General features: G+C 39.1%; 1 protein-coding gene across 11 annotated transcripts in view; it reads right to left on the bottom strand.

Annotated features, from left to right (window-relative positions):
- Window positions 1-170: 170 nt before the first annotated feature.
- KYAT3 (kynurenine aminotransferase 3) overlaps window positions 171-21011 on the bottom strand; it is a 34689-nt gene continuing 13848 nt past the window's right edge. For 6 of the 11 annotated variants that reach the window (XM_078392211.1, XM_020794557.3, XM_072997910.2 and 3 more), the window contains 12 exons: window positions 19443-19501; window positions 18203-18347; window positions 14934-15083; window positions 12156-12242; window positions 11275-11400; window positions 11025-11145; window positions 7387-7463; window positions 6283-6372; window positions 5323-5509; window positions 4603-4676; window positions 3669-3755; window positions 171-1351 (listed from right to left, as the gene is read on the bottom strand). In XM_078392211.1, coding sequence (XP_078248337.1) covers window positions 1295-1351; window positions 3669-3755; window positions 4603-4676; window positions 5323-5509; window positions 6283-6372; window positions 7387-7463; window positions 11025-11145; window positions 11275-11400; window positions 12156-12242; window positions 14934-15083; window positions 18203-18347; window positions 19443-19501 — 1260 coding nt within the window. In that variant the 3' untranslated portion in view covers window positions 171-1294. Of the gene's footprint in view, window positions 1352-3668; window positions 3756-4602; window positions 4677-5322; window positions 5510-6282; window positions 6373-7386; window positions 7464-11024; window positions 11146-11274; window positions 11401-12155; window positions 12243-14933; window positions 15084-18202; window positions 18348-19442; window positions 19502-20257; window positions 20368-20562; window positions 20604-21011 lie in introns of those variants that run through there. The other 5 variants (XM_078392212.1, XM_078392213.1, XM_078392215.1 and 2 more) reach the window with 2 other exon arrangements.

Here is a 21011-nt window from a genome sequence, read left to right on the forward strand (position 1 = left end):
GATACGCATATGTACTAGTATAGAAGACTTCCCATCCTAATGCACAATTACTACAGAGAAAGATCCTCATAGGATCAGTTTATAAATTTTAAATAGATGTTTATAATCTTCACTTTCCTCAAATATTGTGCATGCATATATCATAAATGAAAACAAGTAGTCAGGAAATATGTATGGCAACTGTTCATTTTTTATTATTTGTTAAATCAACTTTCGGCTTCAAAAAATTAACAGATACCATGTAGCACATCATCAAGGATTATTATTGTAGATTTGGAGGGAACAAAAATCCCTTCTAATATGTGAGATGACACACCTCATTGAGTCAGTAAGAAAAGTAATTTACATAGCATAGGAAAATGGCAAACCCAGGCTCTCAATCAACATGTTCTTTTCCGTAGCCATTTCCCCATGGAATCAGTAAAATCTACGCAAAAACATTGTGCATCATATCTCCTTACTTAGTAATTATATGTGCAAAGTTTCAGATATCAATTTTTGTTGCCCAAAGAAACATTTGTGTATACAGTATCTCTGTCGCTGGGATGAGCAAACAATTGTGTTAGTTGCTCAAAATATACTGTATCATAAAAAGGCTTTCCTCATTTCAAGAATTACCTGCACTATGCTGCTGAGGTTCATTGAGCAGGAAACTAGGAGTCCATACTTCCTATCCAACAAAATTACAAACAATTTGCTATTAAAATATGTATTTCTATTATTGGTTCTTTGGATAAATGCAGCTGCGGTATTATTTATTTTATTTTTTACTAATACAATCTCCAGTCTTTCACAGTAAAGCTAAAGATTTGTTTCAAGCTGCATATTCCCTTATCATATATTGCAAAGAAGTAGGCATATTAGAAGAGCCAAGCATCTTGAGATGTTGGCAGCTGGGCTTGTTTACACTGCCCTGCTCCACCTTCAGCTTTCACATGAGCAGTTCGAACGTCGGCATAGGGGTAGTATTTCACTTGGAACAGAAAAGCGTATTTTAACAAAAAGAAACCAAAATTGTACAGCTGTAAAATTCATCAAATTGAATTCTAGTGTATATCTTCTATTTGAGTAGATTAAAAAGTCATGGCGAGGGAAGGGTTCCCAATGTTTTAGAAAACAGTCAATGATTTGGAGGGTATTTAAAAACATATGAATACTGAACATCCAGCAGATGGCAGCACAGTGCAACTTAAACAAATTAATATTTTACATGAAACTCCGGGCCTGATTTTAAATGTACAATTGTTCATAAGAATGGTTTCTTCTTAAGTGACAGGAAATATTAGCTTCTTATTTAATGTTTCTTCCAGTTTTTCAGGATCACTTCTGCTGCATCCAATGTGCTGTCTTTCTATCAACACAAAATACCACAACAGCATAAAAAGTGAGACTAATTCATAGAGGAACACATCTAAAGAAAGTGAAACACTATTTAGTCAAACTATGTGTAGGATGCCTATACATTTAGGGACTAGAGAAATATCCTGGAAAAGGTCAGCAGCAGTCAGAAGAAACTTAACATTTCATCTAGATACCTTAACAGCCTCATCTAGAGCAGTGGTTCTTAACCTTTTTGAAAGAAACGCCCCCTTGAGCCATTGAGGAAGTTATCATCGCCCCCCTCCCCACGGTGATGATATCTTATTTATTTATTTATTTATTTATTTATTTATTTATTTATTTATTTATTTATTTATTTATTTATTTATTTATTTATTTATTTATTTATTTATTTAAGACACTTAAATCCAATGACCCCTGAAAACAAAATTAAATTCCAAGAAAATGAAATGCTCCCCAAAAAGTAACATTTAATGATTTAGTTGCAAGGGCATAAAAACAAATGCAGGAACTAAAAATTTCAAGACAAAAAGTCTGAAACTAAATTAAAATTGGAGAAAAATATATATTTATGCACACTGTAAAAAGGCTGCAGCCATCTTCACAGGTTTGGCTTGCTCCAGTGCCCCCCTACCGCCCCCCTTCTGCTCCAGCGCCCCCACGTCGCCCCTTTTCATTCTACCGCCCCCCTGAAAAATGAAATCGCCCCCTGGGGGGCATTATCGCCCATGTTAAGAACCACTGATCTAGAGTACTCTGTCCATTTCTAGATACCAAATTTTAAGAAGGAGGATGACAAACTGGAACAAATTAAGAGGAGGACAACAAGGATGATCAGGGGACTGGAAACCATGCCTTATTAGGAAAGACTGGGAGAACTTGGCGTGTTAAGCCTTGAGAAAAGAAGACTGAGGGAAGATATTATACCACCTTCCAAATACTGTCATACATACGAGGAAGGAAGGGCAAGATCTGTGATCTGCACCCCAGAATGCATAATAGGCTCAAGTTACAGGAAGCCAGATTTCAGCTGAATATCAGGAAAAACTTGTGAATCAATTATTTCGGGAGATGGTAAGTACTCTAGCGCTGTAGACATTCAAGAGAAAATTGGACAACCCACTGACAGATCTACTTTGATTTGGATTTCTGCACTGAACAGGGGGTTGGACCCGATGATCTCACAGGCTCTTTCTAACTCAGTTATTATATGATTATAACTTTTGGGGCACTCATTTGAATATTGTAATTTCACTTTTCAGATCAACCGTTATTATTCTTCAAAAAACTGTGAGACCACTGAGTTACTTAAAGCTGTTTTGTATTTTTCTACATCCTGAAAAAGTTATTTGGGGCGGGGGGCTCACTCCCAGCTGATTCTGGGAATCTGGGAGTTAAAATTCAAAAAATAACTTTGGTAGCTATCCTGGCTACCCTTACCAATTTTATCCAGGTAATACTGGAACATGGATTAGATCTGTTTCTAATCTTAGGGGAAAGTGAAATACAGAAACAAATAGCCTCTAACACAATTTTAATAGAGCAAGTTGAAATGAACCCAAATAAAACATTAACCATTGCTTTTCTCCAGATAGCACGCCATCTACCCTGGCCCTACTATTAGACTCAACAAGGCAGGTAACAGAGTGTTGGAAGCAGCAAATGAAGTGTTGGGACAGTTTTGTCAGGCACTGTAAACTTACCCTGCCTCCCAATTAAAATGCCAGGCTAATATGTTTTGGTACTGAAGTGGCAAGTCAGAGCATATGCGATTGCTGAGCTCTATAATTACAATGCATAGTATGTTTAGCAGGAAATGTTTAGCAGGAAATGTCTGAGGAACATATGGCCCAATCAAACCCTGGTTCTTAAATTGGCCCTAAGCAATATGAGCTCATCACCTTTGTGTTCCTTCTCCAGTTCTCACAATCCTCTCCCCACAACTCTGGTTGATTTAGAGCAAAAAAAGATCATGCCCAAGAAAATTATTAATAGTAATATTAATAGTAATATTAATTTAAATTAATAAAGGAGAAGAATACTTTAAATATTAACAAATAACAGGATACACACTAAAACTATGAGGTAGTAACAGGGTTTTAGACTAAGACTCAGGGGACCTGGGTTCAAATCCTTGCTTGGCCATGGAAACTGAGTGATGGAGTGGAATTGGTAAAATCACTCTTAAAATATTTTGTTTACCTTGAAACAATGTTGGAGTCATGATACACTGCTTCCAACTTGATTGCACATAACACACAGAGATATTAGCCAACAGGATTGCTAATTTTTTAAAATATCACTGAAGTGCTGATTGTAGAACTTACTTTGATGAAGCAAAACCGTATGTATTTCTCAAACTGACCCTTTGCTTCCAAACCGCAAAATGAGGAAAGAGGAATAGCTGACAGTTTCTGAAATGACAAAATGTAATGATGCGCTCACATAATATATGAATCATATTAATATGTACACACAAAGTGTGTAAGCCTGTGCACTCTTACCTGGGATTAAGCAGGACCTGCTTTTGAGTAAATATGTATTGGACTGTACTGTAAAATCAGCTTGGGAGTCAACCAGATGCTTGTGAAAGTTTAAAGCTGTGTTACCCAATCTGAAGTCGTGCTAGATTATAAAACCTAGAATCACTGACCACTGGCTACAGGTGGCTAGAGATTTTGGAACTTGGCCAAATAACATCTGCGGACTTGCATTTGAGAACCACTGCTGGTTTTTAGTTGTTTATGTATTCTTTGTGTGCCCAGCCTGGGAAGCCCCAATCCACCTGAACACACAATGCACATTTTCTTCATTGCCTTTGGCAGAGAAATGTTTTCTATATCAAACTGAATTTCTTTATTTACAGTAAAAGTCCAAATAATTTGTACAATATAAAAGGAACAAAAAAAATCTACAGTTCTGTTTTATAGATTAGTAGTACTCTTCTTTTTAAAAGCATATTTATACAGTATCTGGAAAATGCAGACTGTAACCAAGTGTTTGCCCAGAACCGCCCACCTATCAAAAGACTTTTGAAAGAAAAGAACTGGTTTTGTCCAGCTCATAGACAGTAGTAAATGATTGCAGGTTCATGTAAGTGCCGGGGCAAGAGGTCAGTTATCTTCACTGAAGTGGGGAAATTGTTCTGGACATCTAGCAATGGCCATGTGCTTTTTTTCTTCTGCTCAAAGTTCCCTAGACCAGATGCACTTAGCGTTCTAGTAGGTTATGTTCATTTGAAGAAACAAAGCAAATCCTTACCTTAGCTTTTATCATCCATTTCACAAAATTATAGTCATAAGGATTATCTTTTCCCATGTCAGACAGATCTACACCTTTTAAAAAAAGCAGAAAAATGAAATACTCCTATTATGAGGGGCTTATTTTTATAAACTATTGACAATTCTTCCCTTTCCCCCCAAAAAGAGTAGAAGAGAAAGATCTGGGACAACAATCTGAGCTGGGAATGCACACTGTTGGTTTGAATACCATTATACTGCACTCTATTTCTCTTTCCATGATGCTAACTTCGAAGAGTTATAAGGTCATGATAAATGGCGATGGCCAAAGATGGCAGCCCTGAGTCATGTTCACTCCGTATTCCTTTCTGAGTAAGTTATTCAAATCCCGAAGTTATCTCAGTGTCCATTTTCCCAATCCCAGCTCTGTATCATGACTGCCAGAAACACGGGTAGAGGGCCGGACTGTGAAGTAACATCAGAATTTTAAACCAATATTTTTGGCAACAGCAAAAACTGAATTTTTCTGCACCATCTACTTTAAGAATAGCTGCACCATGTCATCCATTGTGTTTCTCACAATGCGTATGTTAAATACTGACAAAGAAAGCAACAGAATGCTGCAGACCTTTGTTCTTAATTCAGATCTGATGCAGGCTTCAGTATACAGAAATTACACCCCCACCTCCATATTCCTGCTATTATAGATTAATAATTGCCACAGGGTAATACTTTCACTAACTTAGTGTGGATACATCAACAATCATGAAATATCCTCCCTCTGGAACAATAGGTTTCAGCCCAGCTTCCAGGAGCATCTGAGCCATTCGATTCCGCTTCTCCTCCAATTCTCTGGGCAGAGAGTAGAAGTAACAGTTTGGGTCATCCATGCGTTTCAAGTCAATTAAAAATGCTTGTGCCACTGCCTCCTGAAAATTTAAATCAGAAAAGAAAGAAAATCAATTAGCAAAAGAGGCAGCCAGTACACAGAACTAGTACGGTACACTTTTCAGATCTTAAAAATCCAATGGTCCATTTTTCCAGAAGGAGTTTATGCTCAGTAAAATAAATTTACTAGTGTCCCACCCCACTTATGCCGAAAGCTAAGTTTTCAATCTTTACAAAACTTACACCCTAATTTTAAACACATGGGCACGGCACAGCCAAAATGAAGTTTAGAAAAGCATACAGATTATCAGCTGCCAAGTGGCAATTTTTCACAGCATCCATACAACCACTGTGTAAGCAAGTTATCTTTACTATTTGGCCATGGGATAAAAAATATCCTCCACAACAAATACATGGTAGGATGTACTGGAAAACAGTAATCTGCCTCAATTCTCACCTATTCCTGACTACCTAAAAGAATTTCCAAATTCATATTCTATCTAGCACATGCTCAAGAGTTCATTTCATTTATAATTCCTACTAATACTTCCCCTATTGCATTAACTCCTCATGCTATTCGGTGGCATCAACATCCTTGACTGTGTCAAACTTTTTATACAACACATTGGCCTTTATCCAACAATGTTGCCGTGCTCATAGTAAAAGGCCTCTTGTGACTATAGTGGCACATTTTGAGATACAGGTTTTGTTGCACAAGCACTTTCATAATGGTGTTATCCAATACAACTGTGCTAAGAAGGGATCACTCTCTTAGCATTATGTTACATTTGCTTTGTATGTATTTTGTACCAACCTGTAATGGAGTTGGGCACGTATAGATTGTATTTTGCTGAACAACTTGCAAATGCTTTATCAGATGCTCGGGACCAACAGACCAACCAAGCTTAAACAAAATGACATAAACTGTAATAATTATCTGGTTTTTGATTTAACAGTCACAAAATATTAACAACTTATAAACATAAAAGTGAACATGTTTTTAATCAGTGCTATGTACTTTGCAGGTAAGGTCAAACAAATATTTAACCACAAAATGTTTCCTTGGTTGAATATAACCCATCAGTCGTGTGTGTTCCTTACAAGACAGAAAAAAACTAACTCTCCTGCCCTATCCAAGAGTCCTGGTTGGTCTCCTGGAAGGGACTATTACTCATCAGAGACAACCAGGTGGATTTATTCTAAAATACTTTAATTTTTTAAATCTTATCAAGAAAAATGGAAACAATTTTCACCACAATTATAGAATTAGTTATATTCTATAAAAGTACTAACAAACATAATATATAAACACATATGAAAGTTAAATGCACGTGCATTAATTTACTTGTGTTTATATTTCTATATCTATAGAGAGGGATGGAGATAATATAGTGTATTTATAGAAATCAACAAAAAACACAATATTGAAATTAAAGCATGTAGAAACACATATGTATGCAGAGTTCCAGAATATATCAGCATACATGTGAACTGTGCCAGTTTTAATGGATGAAATCCCTCACAATGATCAGTATCCTACTACTAGTTTAAACTAGAAAGCAGTCAGTTGCTGAACAGTAATTTACTATATGTAAATCCCACTGATTCAGGGGGTCTACTCCAGCTCGGACTAAAACCAAAACAAAATGTGCTGCTTATATATCACTTCATCATGCTTAAAGCACTCTCTGGGTGGTTTACAATTTATTCATGCATTGCCCCACACCTGAGCTGGGTACTCAATTTACCCAGAAAGATGGAAGGCTGAATCAATCTCAAGATGGCTTCCTGAGCCCATCAAACTCAGGTCATGAGCAGAGTCTTGACTGCAGTATTGCAGTTTAACCACTGCACCACGAGGCTCCTCAATTATTATACAGTATTCATTCAAGTCACATCTTAACTGTGTTCTCTTTACCTTCCAGCCAGTTACACTGTATGTTTTCCCAGCACTTCCTATAGTTACTGTTCTTTCCCACATTCCAGGCAAAGTAGCTGTTTATTTAAAAACATATAGAGAAATAATAATAATTAAGATACTAGAACATACATGCTTTGCTAAACTATTGAGAAAAACAATATTAGATACAAAGCAATACATATGTTTTATAAATATGAAGCTTTATGAGCAAATGAGTTTCTCATTTATTTTATCATATCTATAAATTTCATGGTGCATGATAGTATGCCTATAGGAAAAATGATATAGATCTTTATGGATCGGACAAACTCTCCCTTACAGGAACAGAACCAAAACTAATGATCTGAAATAATAAAATTCTCTTAGCCTCCATGCAGAGGTGCAGCAAACAAAATCTACTCCTGCCCTTATCAAATTAGGGTCGAATTACATGTAACAGGTGACAAAAAGAACATATGGCAGCACATTCTCATGGTGTGACATGTTTTGGGAGCCTCACTTCACATCATTAGATGACACTGATAGAAAAGTGTTCTATCCTATGAAATCCTGACTTGGTGGGGAATGACTACTGCTAAGTGGATAGGAAAGAAAGGAATACTTTCACACACAGGTTGAAATCCACATCATCTTTACCAAATTTAAAGCAAAGCAAGATATCCACGTGCAGAGCAAACAGCTAACAAGCACAATTTAAGAAGACTGCAATGGTTAACTAGTCACACTGTCAACTAAATGTGATAAGAATTATTATGCCACACATTCAAGGAATCTAAATCTGGGGGCAAAGAACAGATGTACAGTACTCCAAAGATTCATAACAGTGGTGCGGCCAGCGTATTTGGACATCCTGTTGTTTTCTTCTTACCAGTACATTTAAAATCGCAATGAGCACTGCCATTTTATAATGCTACAGTGGAGTTGATAGCTTTCTTATACTCAAGCAGGTGCCAAGAACAATTAGGGAGGCAAGACACACATATACATGTATTGCCCAAATTGGCACTATCCTCATTGAGATGCCAGAAGAAATCTTTGCCTGAAATATGCAGCTTTTTAAACTTTCAGTGGAGTTCTTAATTGTTAGTCATACCAAACTACTGTACATTTTTGCCCAAGCCAGAGAGCAGACATAATGAAATGTTATACATGACTAGAGGAAACTGCTAATGTAACTGAACAAAAACTATGCTGATTTTGCAATAGATTACTGGCAACTCCTGATTTTGCTGGAGTTAAGGAGTTGCCAGTAATCTATCACAAAATCAGCATAGTTAAAAATTAGGGAGCTGGACAGGGGACAGATTGTATTTGTCTTCAGTGTGGAAGGGATTGTCATTCTCGAATTGGCCTTCTTGAATTGGCCACACTAGACACTGTTCCAAGTTCTCCATAAAGAGCACGTTACCATAGTCTCTCGAGACTGAAGGATGCCTAATTGGCAACTCCTATTAGGTAAGCATTAAAAAACCATCACCAGATGTTGTAGACAGATGCAATGTTCATTTCACATTTTTCACAACCAAAGTGTCACTTCAGTTGATGGAATGTATGATGTTTAATATAATCTGTCTGCCAGCAATGAGTGGATCTGTGTTCTCTTCCTAGCAAAAATCTTTACATACAAGCTAGTGAAATAAAGATTTCAGGGAAGGTGAGTTTCTAAAAATAATTGCCACTTACATACAGGTTTTATGGTTTGTATGTTTTTAACTTGAATTTTGTACACATTATTTGCTGTACAATAAAAAGAGTATTCATTCATGAGAAATACACAACCCCAGATGACTTAAAATATGAATAAAACTCAAATAACCTTATTTTAAAAAAGAATTACAATTCTGGATATTCCTCCTTTAAAGCAAACCATGTATTTCCCCATGTGTCTTATTTCAAGTAAGAACACAGTTTTAAGGTACTTCTGAAGACCTCAGGAGAAAAAATACTTATTGGAAATAAAACTGCTCAGACCCTCCAGTAGATAATTATATAAAGGTTATGCAACTTATACAATTCTGATCCGGCCTGTATTTAATTCATATTTTGTTTATACGCATGGCCATAAAAAGGTTGAGAATAAATGGCTGGCTATACTAAGAAATACTACCATATTTTTTGCTCCATAAGACGCACCTCTCCACAAGACGCACCATATTTTTAGAAGAAAACAGGGAAAAAAAAATCTGTTTTCTTCTCCTAAAAATTGATGAGCCTTATGGAGAGGTCCATCTTATGGAACACACCCTAGGACCCTTTGGAGGTTCACCCTGCCCCCCCGGGGTTAGAGGGGGCAAAATCGCCACCTTCTGGGACTCTTCTGAAGCTTCCCAAGCCTCAAAGGAGTCCCAGAAGGTGGCAATTGCGCCCCCTCTGACCTCCGGGGGGGCAGGGTGAGTCTCTAAAAAACACTTTTCTATCAGTGGCAATTTTGCCCCCTCTGGCCCGGCGGGGGAGGGAGGGTGAGCCTCCAAAGGGTCCTAGGGTGTGTTCCAGGACTTTTTAGAGACTCACGCTGCCCCCCCAGGGGTTAGAGGGGCCAAAATTGCGAGCTTCTGCGACTCTTCCGAAGCTTCCCAAGCCTCAAAAGAGTCCCAGAAGTTGGCAATTGCGCCCCCTCTGACCCCGGGGGGGCAGGGTGAGTCTCCAGAGGGTCCTGGAACACATCCTAGGACCCTTTAGAGACTCACCCTGCTCCCCCTGGGCATCAGAGGGAATGAAATCGCCACCTTCTGGGATTCTTGAGGCTCGCAAAGCTTCAGAAGAGTCCCAGAAGCCCCCCTCTGGCCCAGCGGGGGGGCAGGATGAGCCTCCAAGGGGTCCTAGGGTGTGTTCTAGGACCCTTTAGGGACTCACCCTGCCCCCCCCGGGGTCAGAGGGGACAAAATCGCCACCTTCTGGGACTCTTCAGAGGCTTCCCAAGCCTCAAAAAACTCCCACAAACTGGTGATTTTGCCGGCGCTGGCCCCACCAGGGGGTGGGGGGACCATCGCAAGGGTCCTAGAAGGCTCCCTCAGACCCTTACAATGCTCCCCCACACCCCCCATGGGGCCAGGAGGGGTTAAATTGCCAGCTTCTGGGAGTCTTCAGAGGCTTCCAAAGCCTCAAAAGACTCCCAGAAACTGGCGATTTCCCCGGCGCTGACCCCGTGCGGGGGTGGGAGAAGCGTCGCAAGGGTCCGAGTGAGCCTTCCAGAACCCTTGCAATGCTCCCCCCACCTGGAAGCTGGCGATTTCGCCCACGCTGGCCCCGTCGGGGGTGGGGGGAGCGTCGCAAGGGTCCTGGAAGGCTCACCCGGACCCTTGAGACGCTCCCCCCCATGGGGCCAGCGGGGACGAAATTGCTGCCTTCGCACATTTTTGGGGGGACTGCGTCTTATGGAGCAAAAGATACGGTATTCCATCATATAAATATTGGTAACCATTCCCAAGCAGATAGGGACCTAACACCACCATGTTTCATTTCTATTATTCATCAGCTACATAATATTGCATAATCAAAATAATTTGATATAAAGTTTACTGATAAATCAATAACCTTTTTTTTAATCTTTAGCAAGAGAACATTCGATAAAATTGACATAAAACATTTAAGCTTCCCATCAACAATCCTCTGTACAGTTTCATGTTTTTCAGTACCTATTTTAATGTGTTTATTCCCAGTATATACCAGCCACTCATAGACTTCATCACTGATACACAGGGTGTCATATTTAATACAGAGATCAGCGATTATCTGGAGCTCTTCTTTTGTATAAACCTAGAAGAAGAACAAAAAGGAGGAGGAGAAGGAGGAGGAAGAAGAAGGAGATATGGTCACTTGATCACTATAATCTAAATCCATGTGGTTATTACATCTAGCAGAGAGATATAAAAACAGGAGTCTCACCTTTCCTATAGGATTATGTGGGGTATTCAATATAATAGCTTTTGTCTTGGAATTAAATTTACTTGCAAGTTCAGTGGGATCTAATACCCAGTCAGCACTTGATGGAACATCTCTAGCTGCAGGTTTCTAGGAAATAGAGAAGTATATTTTATTTAGGTGAAACACACTGATCTTGAACATGTTTCATCTGCAGTTTAATTGTAAGATTTATTATATTATGTAGGGCATATGTGTAAATAGCATACTGTAATTACTAATACAAGAATACTAACATGGGCAACATCATATGCCACTTCCCAATAAGAGATCTCCGGAATTGTTAGCCTCCATGCCGAGACTCCTTCCAACCAAGAGATTCAATAACGAACAGTTAATGTTACATAAAGCACCAACCCTATGAAAATGCTCTTTATCTTGTAGTTCTATGGCACCTTTCACATGACTGCCAATCTTCCTAGAATTAATATGCAGAAAATGTCTAGCATCACAACTTCAATAAGCTTAAATCCTTCCATCTCTAATCTTTTCATAAATTTACATATAAACATGTATCAAATAAACCAGACATACTACACACCAGGAGATACCAAATTAGTCCAAGGCATGTCTGTGCTCATTTACATCATGTGACACCACAGTTTAACCCTATAGCAAGCGGACACAGCCTGTGTTTTTTTTAAAACCCATATCTCTTGTTACTAATGTTTTTACTGAACATGTTCTATTTTCACTTAACACAGATTGCAAATTAAGGCAATTAAGTGGAGGGAAAATAAGAAAATAAGAATTTCCATTACAAATGCATTCAAAATGTGAATTCCTCTTCCTTTGATTACTTCTGATAAAATTTCTGAATGTTATAACTTTACAAACATACTCACGTATCTCAAAGATATAAAGACAGGTTTTGCCCCTGCCATCCTCACCATAGGCTCGTAACAATCAAAGAAGGGCTCTATTATTATCACCTGAAATACACATATCAGTAAGCACTATGGATAAGAAATGTATGAATGACCTAAGTTTTCCTTCAGAGACAGAGCCACAATGTCATCTCACTGATACAGCAAACAATCTGAGAAGTTCATAGCACAATGAATTCAAAATAGCACTTCTTCAGCAGCGAGTTGCGGTACATAGTACTTCAGATATTGGTATTCTCCAACCTATGCATTGTATTGAGCTGTAGACTAAGTACTACAGCCACTGGACTTAATCGCTGCCCGTTGGTGAGTTGTCCAGGAGTGTCGATAATGAAAAAAGACACCCAGGTACTTAAACTCTCTAACCTGCTGAATATGGTTGCCATTGAAAGACCACGAGAAGGATTTCCAAGCTTTGCCAAACGCTATAATTTTAGATTTCTCAAAGTTTAACTGGAGATTATTGCGTATCAGATAGTCATAGCAACCGATAACTAACCGCTTTAGGCCAACCCTTGTGCGGGAGAGGATAACCATGTCGTCCGCATATAATAGAACTGGAATCTGTATATGGCCCAATTTGGGGCTATGACCATTGATATTATGTAGGAGTGGGGCGAGGTCATTAATAAATAGATTGAACAGAGTTGGTGCCAGAACGCAGCCTTGCTTCACTCCTCTGTTGGAAAAGATCTGATTGGAAAGGGCCCCCAGCATCGACGTTTTTATGCGACATGTAGAGCCCTCATGGAGTTTTTGGATTAAGAAGAGGAGCCTCCTATCAATACCCAGCCTGGCGAGCTTTAGCCATAGGATATCTCTATCGATGGAATCAAAGGCCCCTTTTAGATCTAGGAAGGCTGCATACAAGCGAGTATTGCGCTGAGAGGTATATTTAGAAATCAGATGGGATAAAATCAGGCAGTGGTCTAATGTAGACTTTCCTGCCTTAAAACCCGCTTGTTCAGGTCCCAGAAAATCTTGATCTAATAGCCAGTCTTGTAATTTGTAGAGTAGATAACTGGCGTACATCTTCCCAGTGATAGCGAGAAGGCTAATTGGTCTGTAATTTGCAGGGGATTTCTTATCACCCTTCTTATAAATGGGAATCACTATGGCTTGAGTCCAAGACCTAGGCATAATACCAGATCGATTAACGGTAGTAAATAAAGTAGCAAGCACAGGCACCCACCAGTCGGGGTAGGCCTTAAGCAGTTCCGGAGGAAGGGCATCGGGACCCGGAGCCTTACCAGATCTAAGGTGTCCTATAAGTTTTGTTACTTAGAACAGCCACAAGAACGATGGCCATTTACCCTTGCCAGATGCAATATAGTACCATCGAGCATAGCGCAGGGCAGGTACAAGGGTTTACCAATAGAACTGAGACTCTGCCCGTGTGGTCAGGGAGTGGTTGAATCCCCGCAGCACATGCTATTTTATTGTACTCTGTACAAGGATATTCGCCTGTCCCATCTGTGCGCTTTTCTCTCCTCCCATTCCGGATAGGATGATATGAGGAAAATGCAGCATCTTCTAAGTGGCAATATTAAGGAACTTACCCTGTCAACTGCCAGATACGTATATGCCATCATGCAGAGACGTCGTAGCACGGTCTCGCAGAATGAAGAGCCCTAAATATGCTCTTGGCTGGCCCTTCCTACCCGTTACCCAGTGAACATTTTAGTTGTATGTTATTGTATTTGTCTGTTTTACTGTACTCAGTATGCCAATAAAGGTTTCTGACTGACTGACTGACTACTACAGCCACTGACACTGTCTTATTACAATGGGATATGGCAGAAGAAAAAGGTGCAGTAAGTAAGAGAGAAAAGAAAGCACAGGACAATGACTGCATTCTGTGTACTAGGAGATAAGAGTAAGGAAGACAAAATTTACAATAAACACTACTAAACAGAGTGAGACAAGGTGAAAAGCAAAACGTAAAAGAAAAATGTAACTACAAATTCATTACCAATTTTATCCCAAATAAAGTGGTTTATTTGATTGAGGACTCACATTATTCTACACACTTAACATCAGCAATGTTCCTGATTCTACAAAGACTGAGAGAAATTCCCATTATTGACAGACTGACAGAATCTTAGATAAAATGCTCAAGGAAAATGTTCAAAATATATTTCATGTTCTGAGGGCTCAGCACTGACTTCTTTGGTATCTAAATTACCAGACATCTAGGAATTTTCCAGTCCTGTTGGGAGTAGCCAAGGAAGAGAATTTGTCACAAAGATAAAAACTGGAAGGCCGGGAAACCAATGTAAAGAATGTCACTGCTAGTTTTCAGAACAGCCCTGCTTTTGTACCTCCAGTAGCAACTTGATACTTAATTAAGTGACTGACCTTGCTTAAGATCCCTTCATCCTCATGCCACAAAATCTTTCATTTTCTAAATCAATGTATGTCATCTTGCTGTGAAATGCACAGGAGTCAGGACAGTTTTCTTTTTAAAAGAAAGATAGCAGATCTAGTCTGATTTTGATTTCTTATGCCACAAAAATCAAGAAAATCCAGGCCTATCATCCATTGGATTCACCAAGAAATTAAATGTTAGTGTGGATTTACTAATAGAATTTCCAATGCTATTTTGATTTTGCTAATAAAATGAAGCAAATAAACAGTTTTTAATAGAACATAATCAGAAACTTGGCCAGCCCCCTGTTTATGTATTGTGTAAAAGGATCACATGCCTTTTTACATTTTTTTTGTTAAAAAACTTACTTCATCTTCTACTTCAATGAGTCCTTGTACTGCACTAAAAAGAGATCCATATCCTCCTACTGTTACCAGAATGTCAGTGTAGGGGTCAATCTTTCTTCCACAAACTTTTTCATACAACTGGGACAAGACTTTCACCAACAATGGATGCCCCTGCGTATTTTTTCATAAGAAAATACACAGTTAGTTTTTGCTTGATGATGAATAACAAAAAAAAATATAATAAAGTGTGATTTATCAGCCACATACACTATGACCGATACACAAAGCACACAGGAGCCAAGGGGTAAATTGTTAGAATAATATGGTTAAGACGAAGATTCAGATACAATCATAATCTAGAGCCAAGAATACTAAAATGGAAAAAAACCCAAATCAGGGCACAATCCACACAGTGTCTCTTTTGTACAGCTTGGATTCCACTGAACAGGAGTCTTTGTGTGAGAACACAAGCTATGAACTGCGGTCAGAATTAGTAAGACTGAAATCTATGAGAGTATCCCTTTTAAGAGAAAGAGATAACAATCTGGAAACAAAAGAGTTGATAAAGCCTACAAATTGCATTTCATTCCAGAAAGAAGTTGTACAGTAATTCATGGGTGATCTAAGCAGGAATAAGACATCCAAAGCAATAAACTAGGACAGTGGTGGCAAACCTTTTTGGGCTTGCATGCCCAAACCGGGGGGGTGGGGGGGAGATAGCAGGCGTCATGCCATGGTAGCGGTGGAACCAGAAGTGGCAGCAGCAGAAACGGAAGTGGCAGCAAAAGGGGGAATCCCGGCACGGAGGTGCCTCAAGACCCCGCTCTAGATCCACTGCCAGCGCCAGCTGCTCTAGATCCACCTGCTGAAGTGCCAGTACCACGGCTGCAGCCACCTTCTCAGGTTTGGCTGCGGGGTGGCGGAGGAGCGATTCAGCGACTTATGGCTCGTGTGCCGGCAGAAAGGGCTCCGCATGGTTCACCATTGCTGAACTAGGAAGTGGAAATAAATATAACCATATACTGCGTCTGTACTTTCTAACTTCTTTTCCCCTGCTGTTCCCATGTGATTCCTCACATGGGAGTTTTAGTGCAAACCTAATTGATACAATGATGCCTTTCCAATTATATTATGTGGCAATGTAAAAATATAGTTAGATTGCAAAGTATTAAGGACACAGTAAGTATGAACACTGCAGTCAAAACTGAAGCAAGAGCTGGATTGTGAACTAACATAAACAAGTAAATGTAAGGCAAATGGAAAGAGTGAGTAGCCTCTAAAGGAGTTCTCAAAAATCTGTAATTCTTTGTTGTCTATAAAAATTTCTTAACTATTACAGATCCACTCCAGGAATCTGCACTGCTGAGTGGATCATATCTTAAACTTCCAATATGAATCCTTAAAATATAAAGAATTAGAGAACAATCAAAACTGGATCAGATTTCTCTTTTTAAGTATCATATCCAGATTTAAAAGACATAGCAGCAAGGAATCCAACAGCCTTGTTTAAAAGCATTGAATAAAAAAAACAAGAACTGGGCACTAGAAGAAAACAAAGACAATGCTATATATCAGGGTTCACTATTATCCATGGTTTTTGGCACCCACAAGGGGAGCTTGGAACCAATCCCCCATGGATTCTGCAGTCCTACTGTACCATGGTTTACTTAGGAGAAGCAATAGTAAGCCCCATTGCATGTGCTTCCCTTACCGCCATGCAGCTGCTGGAAGGGGATCATAGATTTCTGCTTCTGATTTAGATTAACCACTACTAGTTTCTGAATTACAAGATTCAACCAGCTCAGATCTCAAGATTCAGTTAATCTAGAAAAGTGAAAAATTTTGAACCCTACCTCAAGGTTATCACAACGAGTGTAGGAGTGTGGTACACCAACATTAATTGTCGCTTATCCTCATAATGCTAAAACATGATTACACATTACTCAAAATTTGAGATCATCTTGTAAGCTTTAGCTGAAACAGGAATGAACTTATAGCTTATATGCTACAGGAAACAGTCATCCTATTCTTTACTTAAGTCTGTGCACAGACCTCTTTAGATTCACACTTACATTAACAACTGTTTGCATCTTTATTAGAGATGGGGACAAATTTAAAAAATGGTGATTCATTTTGACCAATTATTCATCAAGGTTAACGGATCAATAAATACAAATATACAAATATTCTTCGACAAATTGACTGATTGATCCGTAGATTTGTCTGCACTTTAAATGGCTATAACACTGGCCCCCAACCACCTAGAGACACCAGATTTGCAGGGAGGCTTCCTCAGACACGTTTCTACAAGTCTTGAAAGTTTGGTGAGCTTTGGATGATGGACCCCTGGGTTATACAGTCACAAAAGGACCCCCCAGGAAAGCTCCCCCAAGTACTTAAGAGACTCTGGAATCATGACGGAGCTTCCTATGTCTTTCCCCAACACGCCTGCCAACTTTGGTGAAGATTGCATATCGGAACCCCAAGTTATTCACTCATGAATTGGGTCCCTCCGGGAGAGTTTACCACACCGCACAGAAGCCCATTCTGCCCACCAGCCACCGATCAGCTGATCAGAAGCCGACAGGCAGCCACCCCAACAGCCTGCCCCCCACTCCCTTCCTTTCCCCAACCTTTACCCCCACCCCACTCCCACCAACACCTTAATAGCTGCTGCTGAGGTCTCCATTAGGCAGGCTAAGGGAATCCAGGCAGCCCTTTACAAAGATGGCAGCTGCAGCTTCTCTACCCTAAATGAAACTCCAGCTGCCATCTTTGCAAAGGGCAGCCAGTCTCCATTTTTACATGCATGGCTGCAAGGCCAGAAGACCTTGGCAGCAGCGATTAAGGTAAGAGGGTGTCAGGGGGTGGGGGCCTAAAGTAGGGAAAGGGAGGGGGTGGGGGTAGGCTGTAGTATTGGGTGGCTGTGTGGGGCGGTGGCTGCCTTTCTGCCGCTGATCAGTGGCCGACAGGCAGAATGATTTTTTTAAATTTGTTTTTTTTAATACAAAAGATGAATAAAAACAGGTAAATATTCATCCCTTTGTATTCATGAGGGTCTCTGGAACCCACAAATACAGATCAACAAATATTTAATGAATCCGCTATATTTGCTGGAAAAACTGATCCATTTTTATATTCATCCCCATCTCTAATCTTTATGGTTAGAGGCTGCACTGCTTCTCAGTGCAAGATTCAAAACCTAAGAAAGGGGGATTGAGAAACAGTGTGGCTACACAACTGCTTTATAATAGTATCTTTAAGAATTTCATGTATATAAATATACTCACAAAGCCCCGTGTATACTGGTTCAGTCTATCCACAGAGGATGCTTTTGCTAACTCCTCTTTCACATAATTAGGAGGGCTTATATCTGGAAGGCCCTGCCCAAGATTAACAATGGAAGGATCTGCAGCTACTTTTGTAAATTCTACCCTGTAAAAAAAAATAACCACAATCATAGTTAGTATACAATGAGAAGGATATTGTATTTGAATATGTTGTGATTTGATCTCAGTATTCCAGATCAAATCACAACATAGAATAAGTAGCTCTGAGAGAAGTGACCCCATGAGGGGTTGATCTGGTATTCCAGAGGCTTAATTGCCAAAATATTCCCAAGGAGTATATATAAAATAGAGAAAGTATCTCTTAAACATGGTAGGAAGATCCTGTTTAAGAGACTGAGACTGACAAAAACCAAAGGAAGAAGGTGCATTCAAAAACTGTACAACTTCGAAAAGCTCCATATTTGTTCAACCTTGACATTTCAATATGGGTTGGCAAGTTCCATGCAGTAGGTAAATGCAAAACTGCAGCCATGACGCCATTCAAGGCAATTATAATAGGCTTACTCTGAGATCTTTACACACTGAAATCCAATAGTGCCCACTACTATTCAGCACCTTCTGTACCAAATACCACTTCTTGAACTTTCTGAAAGCCACATCTTGATCTGGACCAGCCACACATCAAATTCATGTATTTCAGTGTATTAAGTCACAGCAGAGTAGACTAAATCAATCAATGACAATTTGGTGAGTTAACTCCTCCATTGGTTCTATTGATTCAAATGGGCCCACTCTAGTTATTACTTATAATGCTAAAGTAAATCACAACTAGGCCCATTTGAATCAACAGCATTGACAGGGGAGTTGATTCAGCAAATCCCCACTGATTCAATGGGCCTACTCTAATGCAACATCCTACGTTAAGGAACAGGATTTCCACCACTATCTTCAATAATGATTATTAGCTAACAGTTTTATTTTACCCCAATGTACACTTTTAACAGAGGCATGCTATGAAAAATTCCATGTTTACATATCTCCATGTTAGGAATACCTCCCTGAACTGACTTCTCCATCACAAAGTGATGTTAAACCTACAGAAGCAAGTCAGCTCACTTTAGCCCCATTGGTACACATGGTCAACAGTGAATATAGACAAAAAGAATACAAAAGCATCTAGAAAATTTACAGATATTTTCTTTCTTTATTCTTTCAACAGTTTGCTATAATTGTTACTTACCAAACATTGCTATCGAGTCCTTCAATTCGTTTTGCATTTCTGTGCCTGAAGGTCATGGTCTATGTGCAAAAATTGAAAGAACAGAGGGTTTTTATTAGAAATAAAAATATATTATTAAGACATCAAGGCAATGCATAACATTTTTCTCTTTAAATGTCTTCCTAAAGCAAACCATTACTGATAAACTGACAGTTCCTGCACACACTCTTCCATGTTGAACTCTACCAACATTTCTTACAAATCTGAATTTCTGGGGGGAGAGGAGGTCGAGAATAATACAAATAACAATAGCAATCGAAGTTCAGCATAATTTCTATTCAAACCTAATACAAAAAGGACAGCATATACAACAGATGCACAACCTTCTAGCATCTGCTTTAAAATAAGAGGTGAAGAAATGAAACATTTCTCTTTCTTTTTCCTTTTCAGGGACAGTCATGGTACCAGAATAACGTCTAATGCATCCAACTCAACCTGCTCTGAAAAAAGAACAGCTGGATTGGCTTTCTTATAATTTTCCAATTTTAAAAAAAAATGTCATTACTCCCTTTCTCTTTGCTTTCCAGAATCCTGCTAAGAACTAATGTTTTATTCACTGCTATAAAATCTGGATTTGGCCAACATATACTTCAAGTAGCAGCAAACTCTCATCTCAATACTAAAAGTATAATCACAATATAAAAATTCATTCCACTATTCCCCAAAGAAACACCAATACTGTATGAGCTATGAAGGTGTGAGTGCAGAGAAAGTGAATGTTCTACTCTCAGCAACAGAAAAACAATGCCAATAAAAAGCAGCACAGTCCAAGTTACTTTCCTTGAATTACACTTGCTAAATATGTGTATTGCAAAACATTAATTCTCAACCACTGGCTGCATCCCAGTTCCAAATCTTGGACTGCTTCATAGCTGTCTTAGAGACAAAGAATGAATGATTTCTTTTTGAAGCTTCGCGTGGGCAAAGCAAACCTCGCAACATCACATTTTGGAGTTCGGCCTTTGCCTAACTTCAAAAAAAGAAAAGAAAAGACCTTTTTCAACCATTTCTGGCAGCACCTTTAACAGATCAAGACTTCTGTGTTATCAAGAGAGAGAAAAGGAAAAAGTGAGGGTCAGACCTTGGATGAGGTATAGGTGCAAAGAGGGAACAAAGGAAGACCTATTGACAGGAATAAAAGAGAAAAAGTTGAAAAAATACCAGCATCTTAAATGTATCTATTTTCTTTCTGAGACATAAGTTACAACCTTTGCATACTTACTAGATACTAGGTGTCAAACACATACAGTAGAGTCTGCTTCCTTGTGTTGTAACACAGCCTCATCCAATGCCTGTGTACTTCTACCTATTTCCTCTTTAAAGGGAGCCAGCTAAACAACTAGTACTTCAGCCAGACTTCATCCCCTCCCTGTGGTTATGAGTTGGTCACTTCTGCTATTATTATGTTTAATTTTCTGATTTTTTAAAAAAACTTATTTATTCCAACAAAAAGAAAGAAATGAAAGAGAGGAGAAATACAGAATATAACAATGGTCTAGCTGCATATATGCATTAATAAAAGCTAACCAC

Source organism: Pogona vitticeps, chromosome 4 (genome assembly GCF_051106095.1).
Source record: "Pogona vitticeps strain Pit_001003342236 chromosome 4, PviZW2.1, whole genome shotgun sequence".
Classification (NCBI taxonomy): Eukaryota; Metazoa; Chordata; class Lepidosauria; order Squamata; family Agamidae; genus Pogona; species Pogona vitticeps.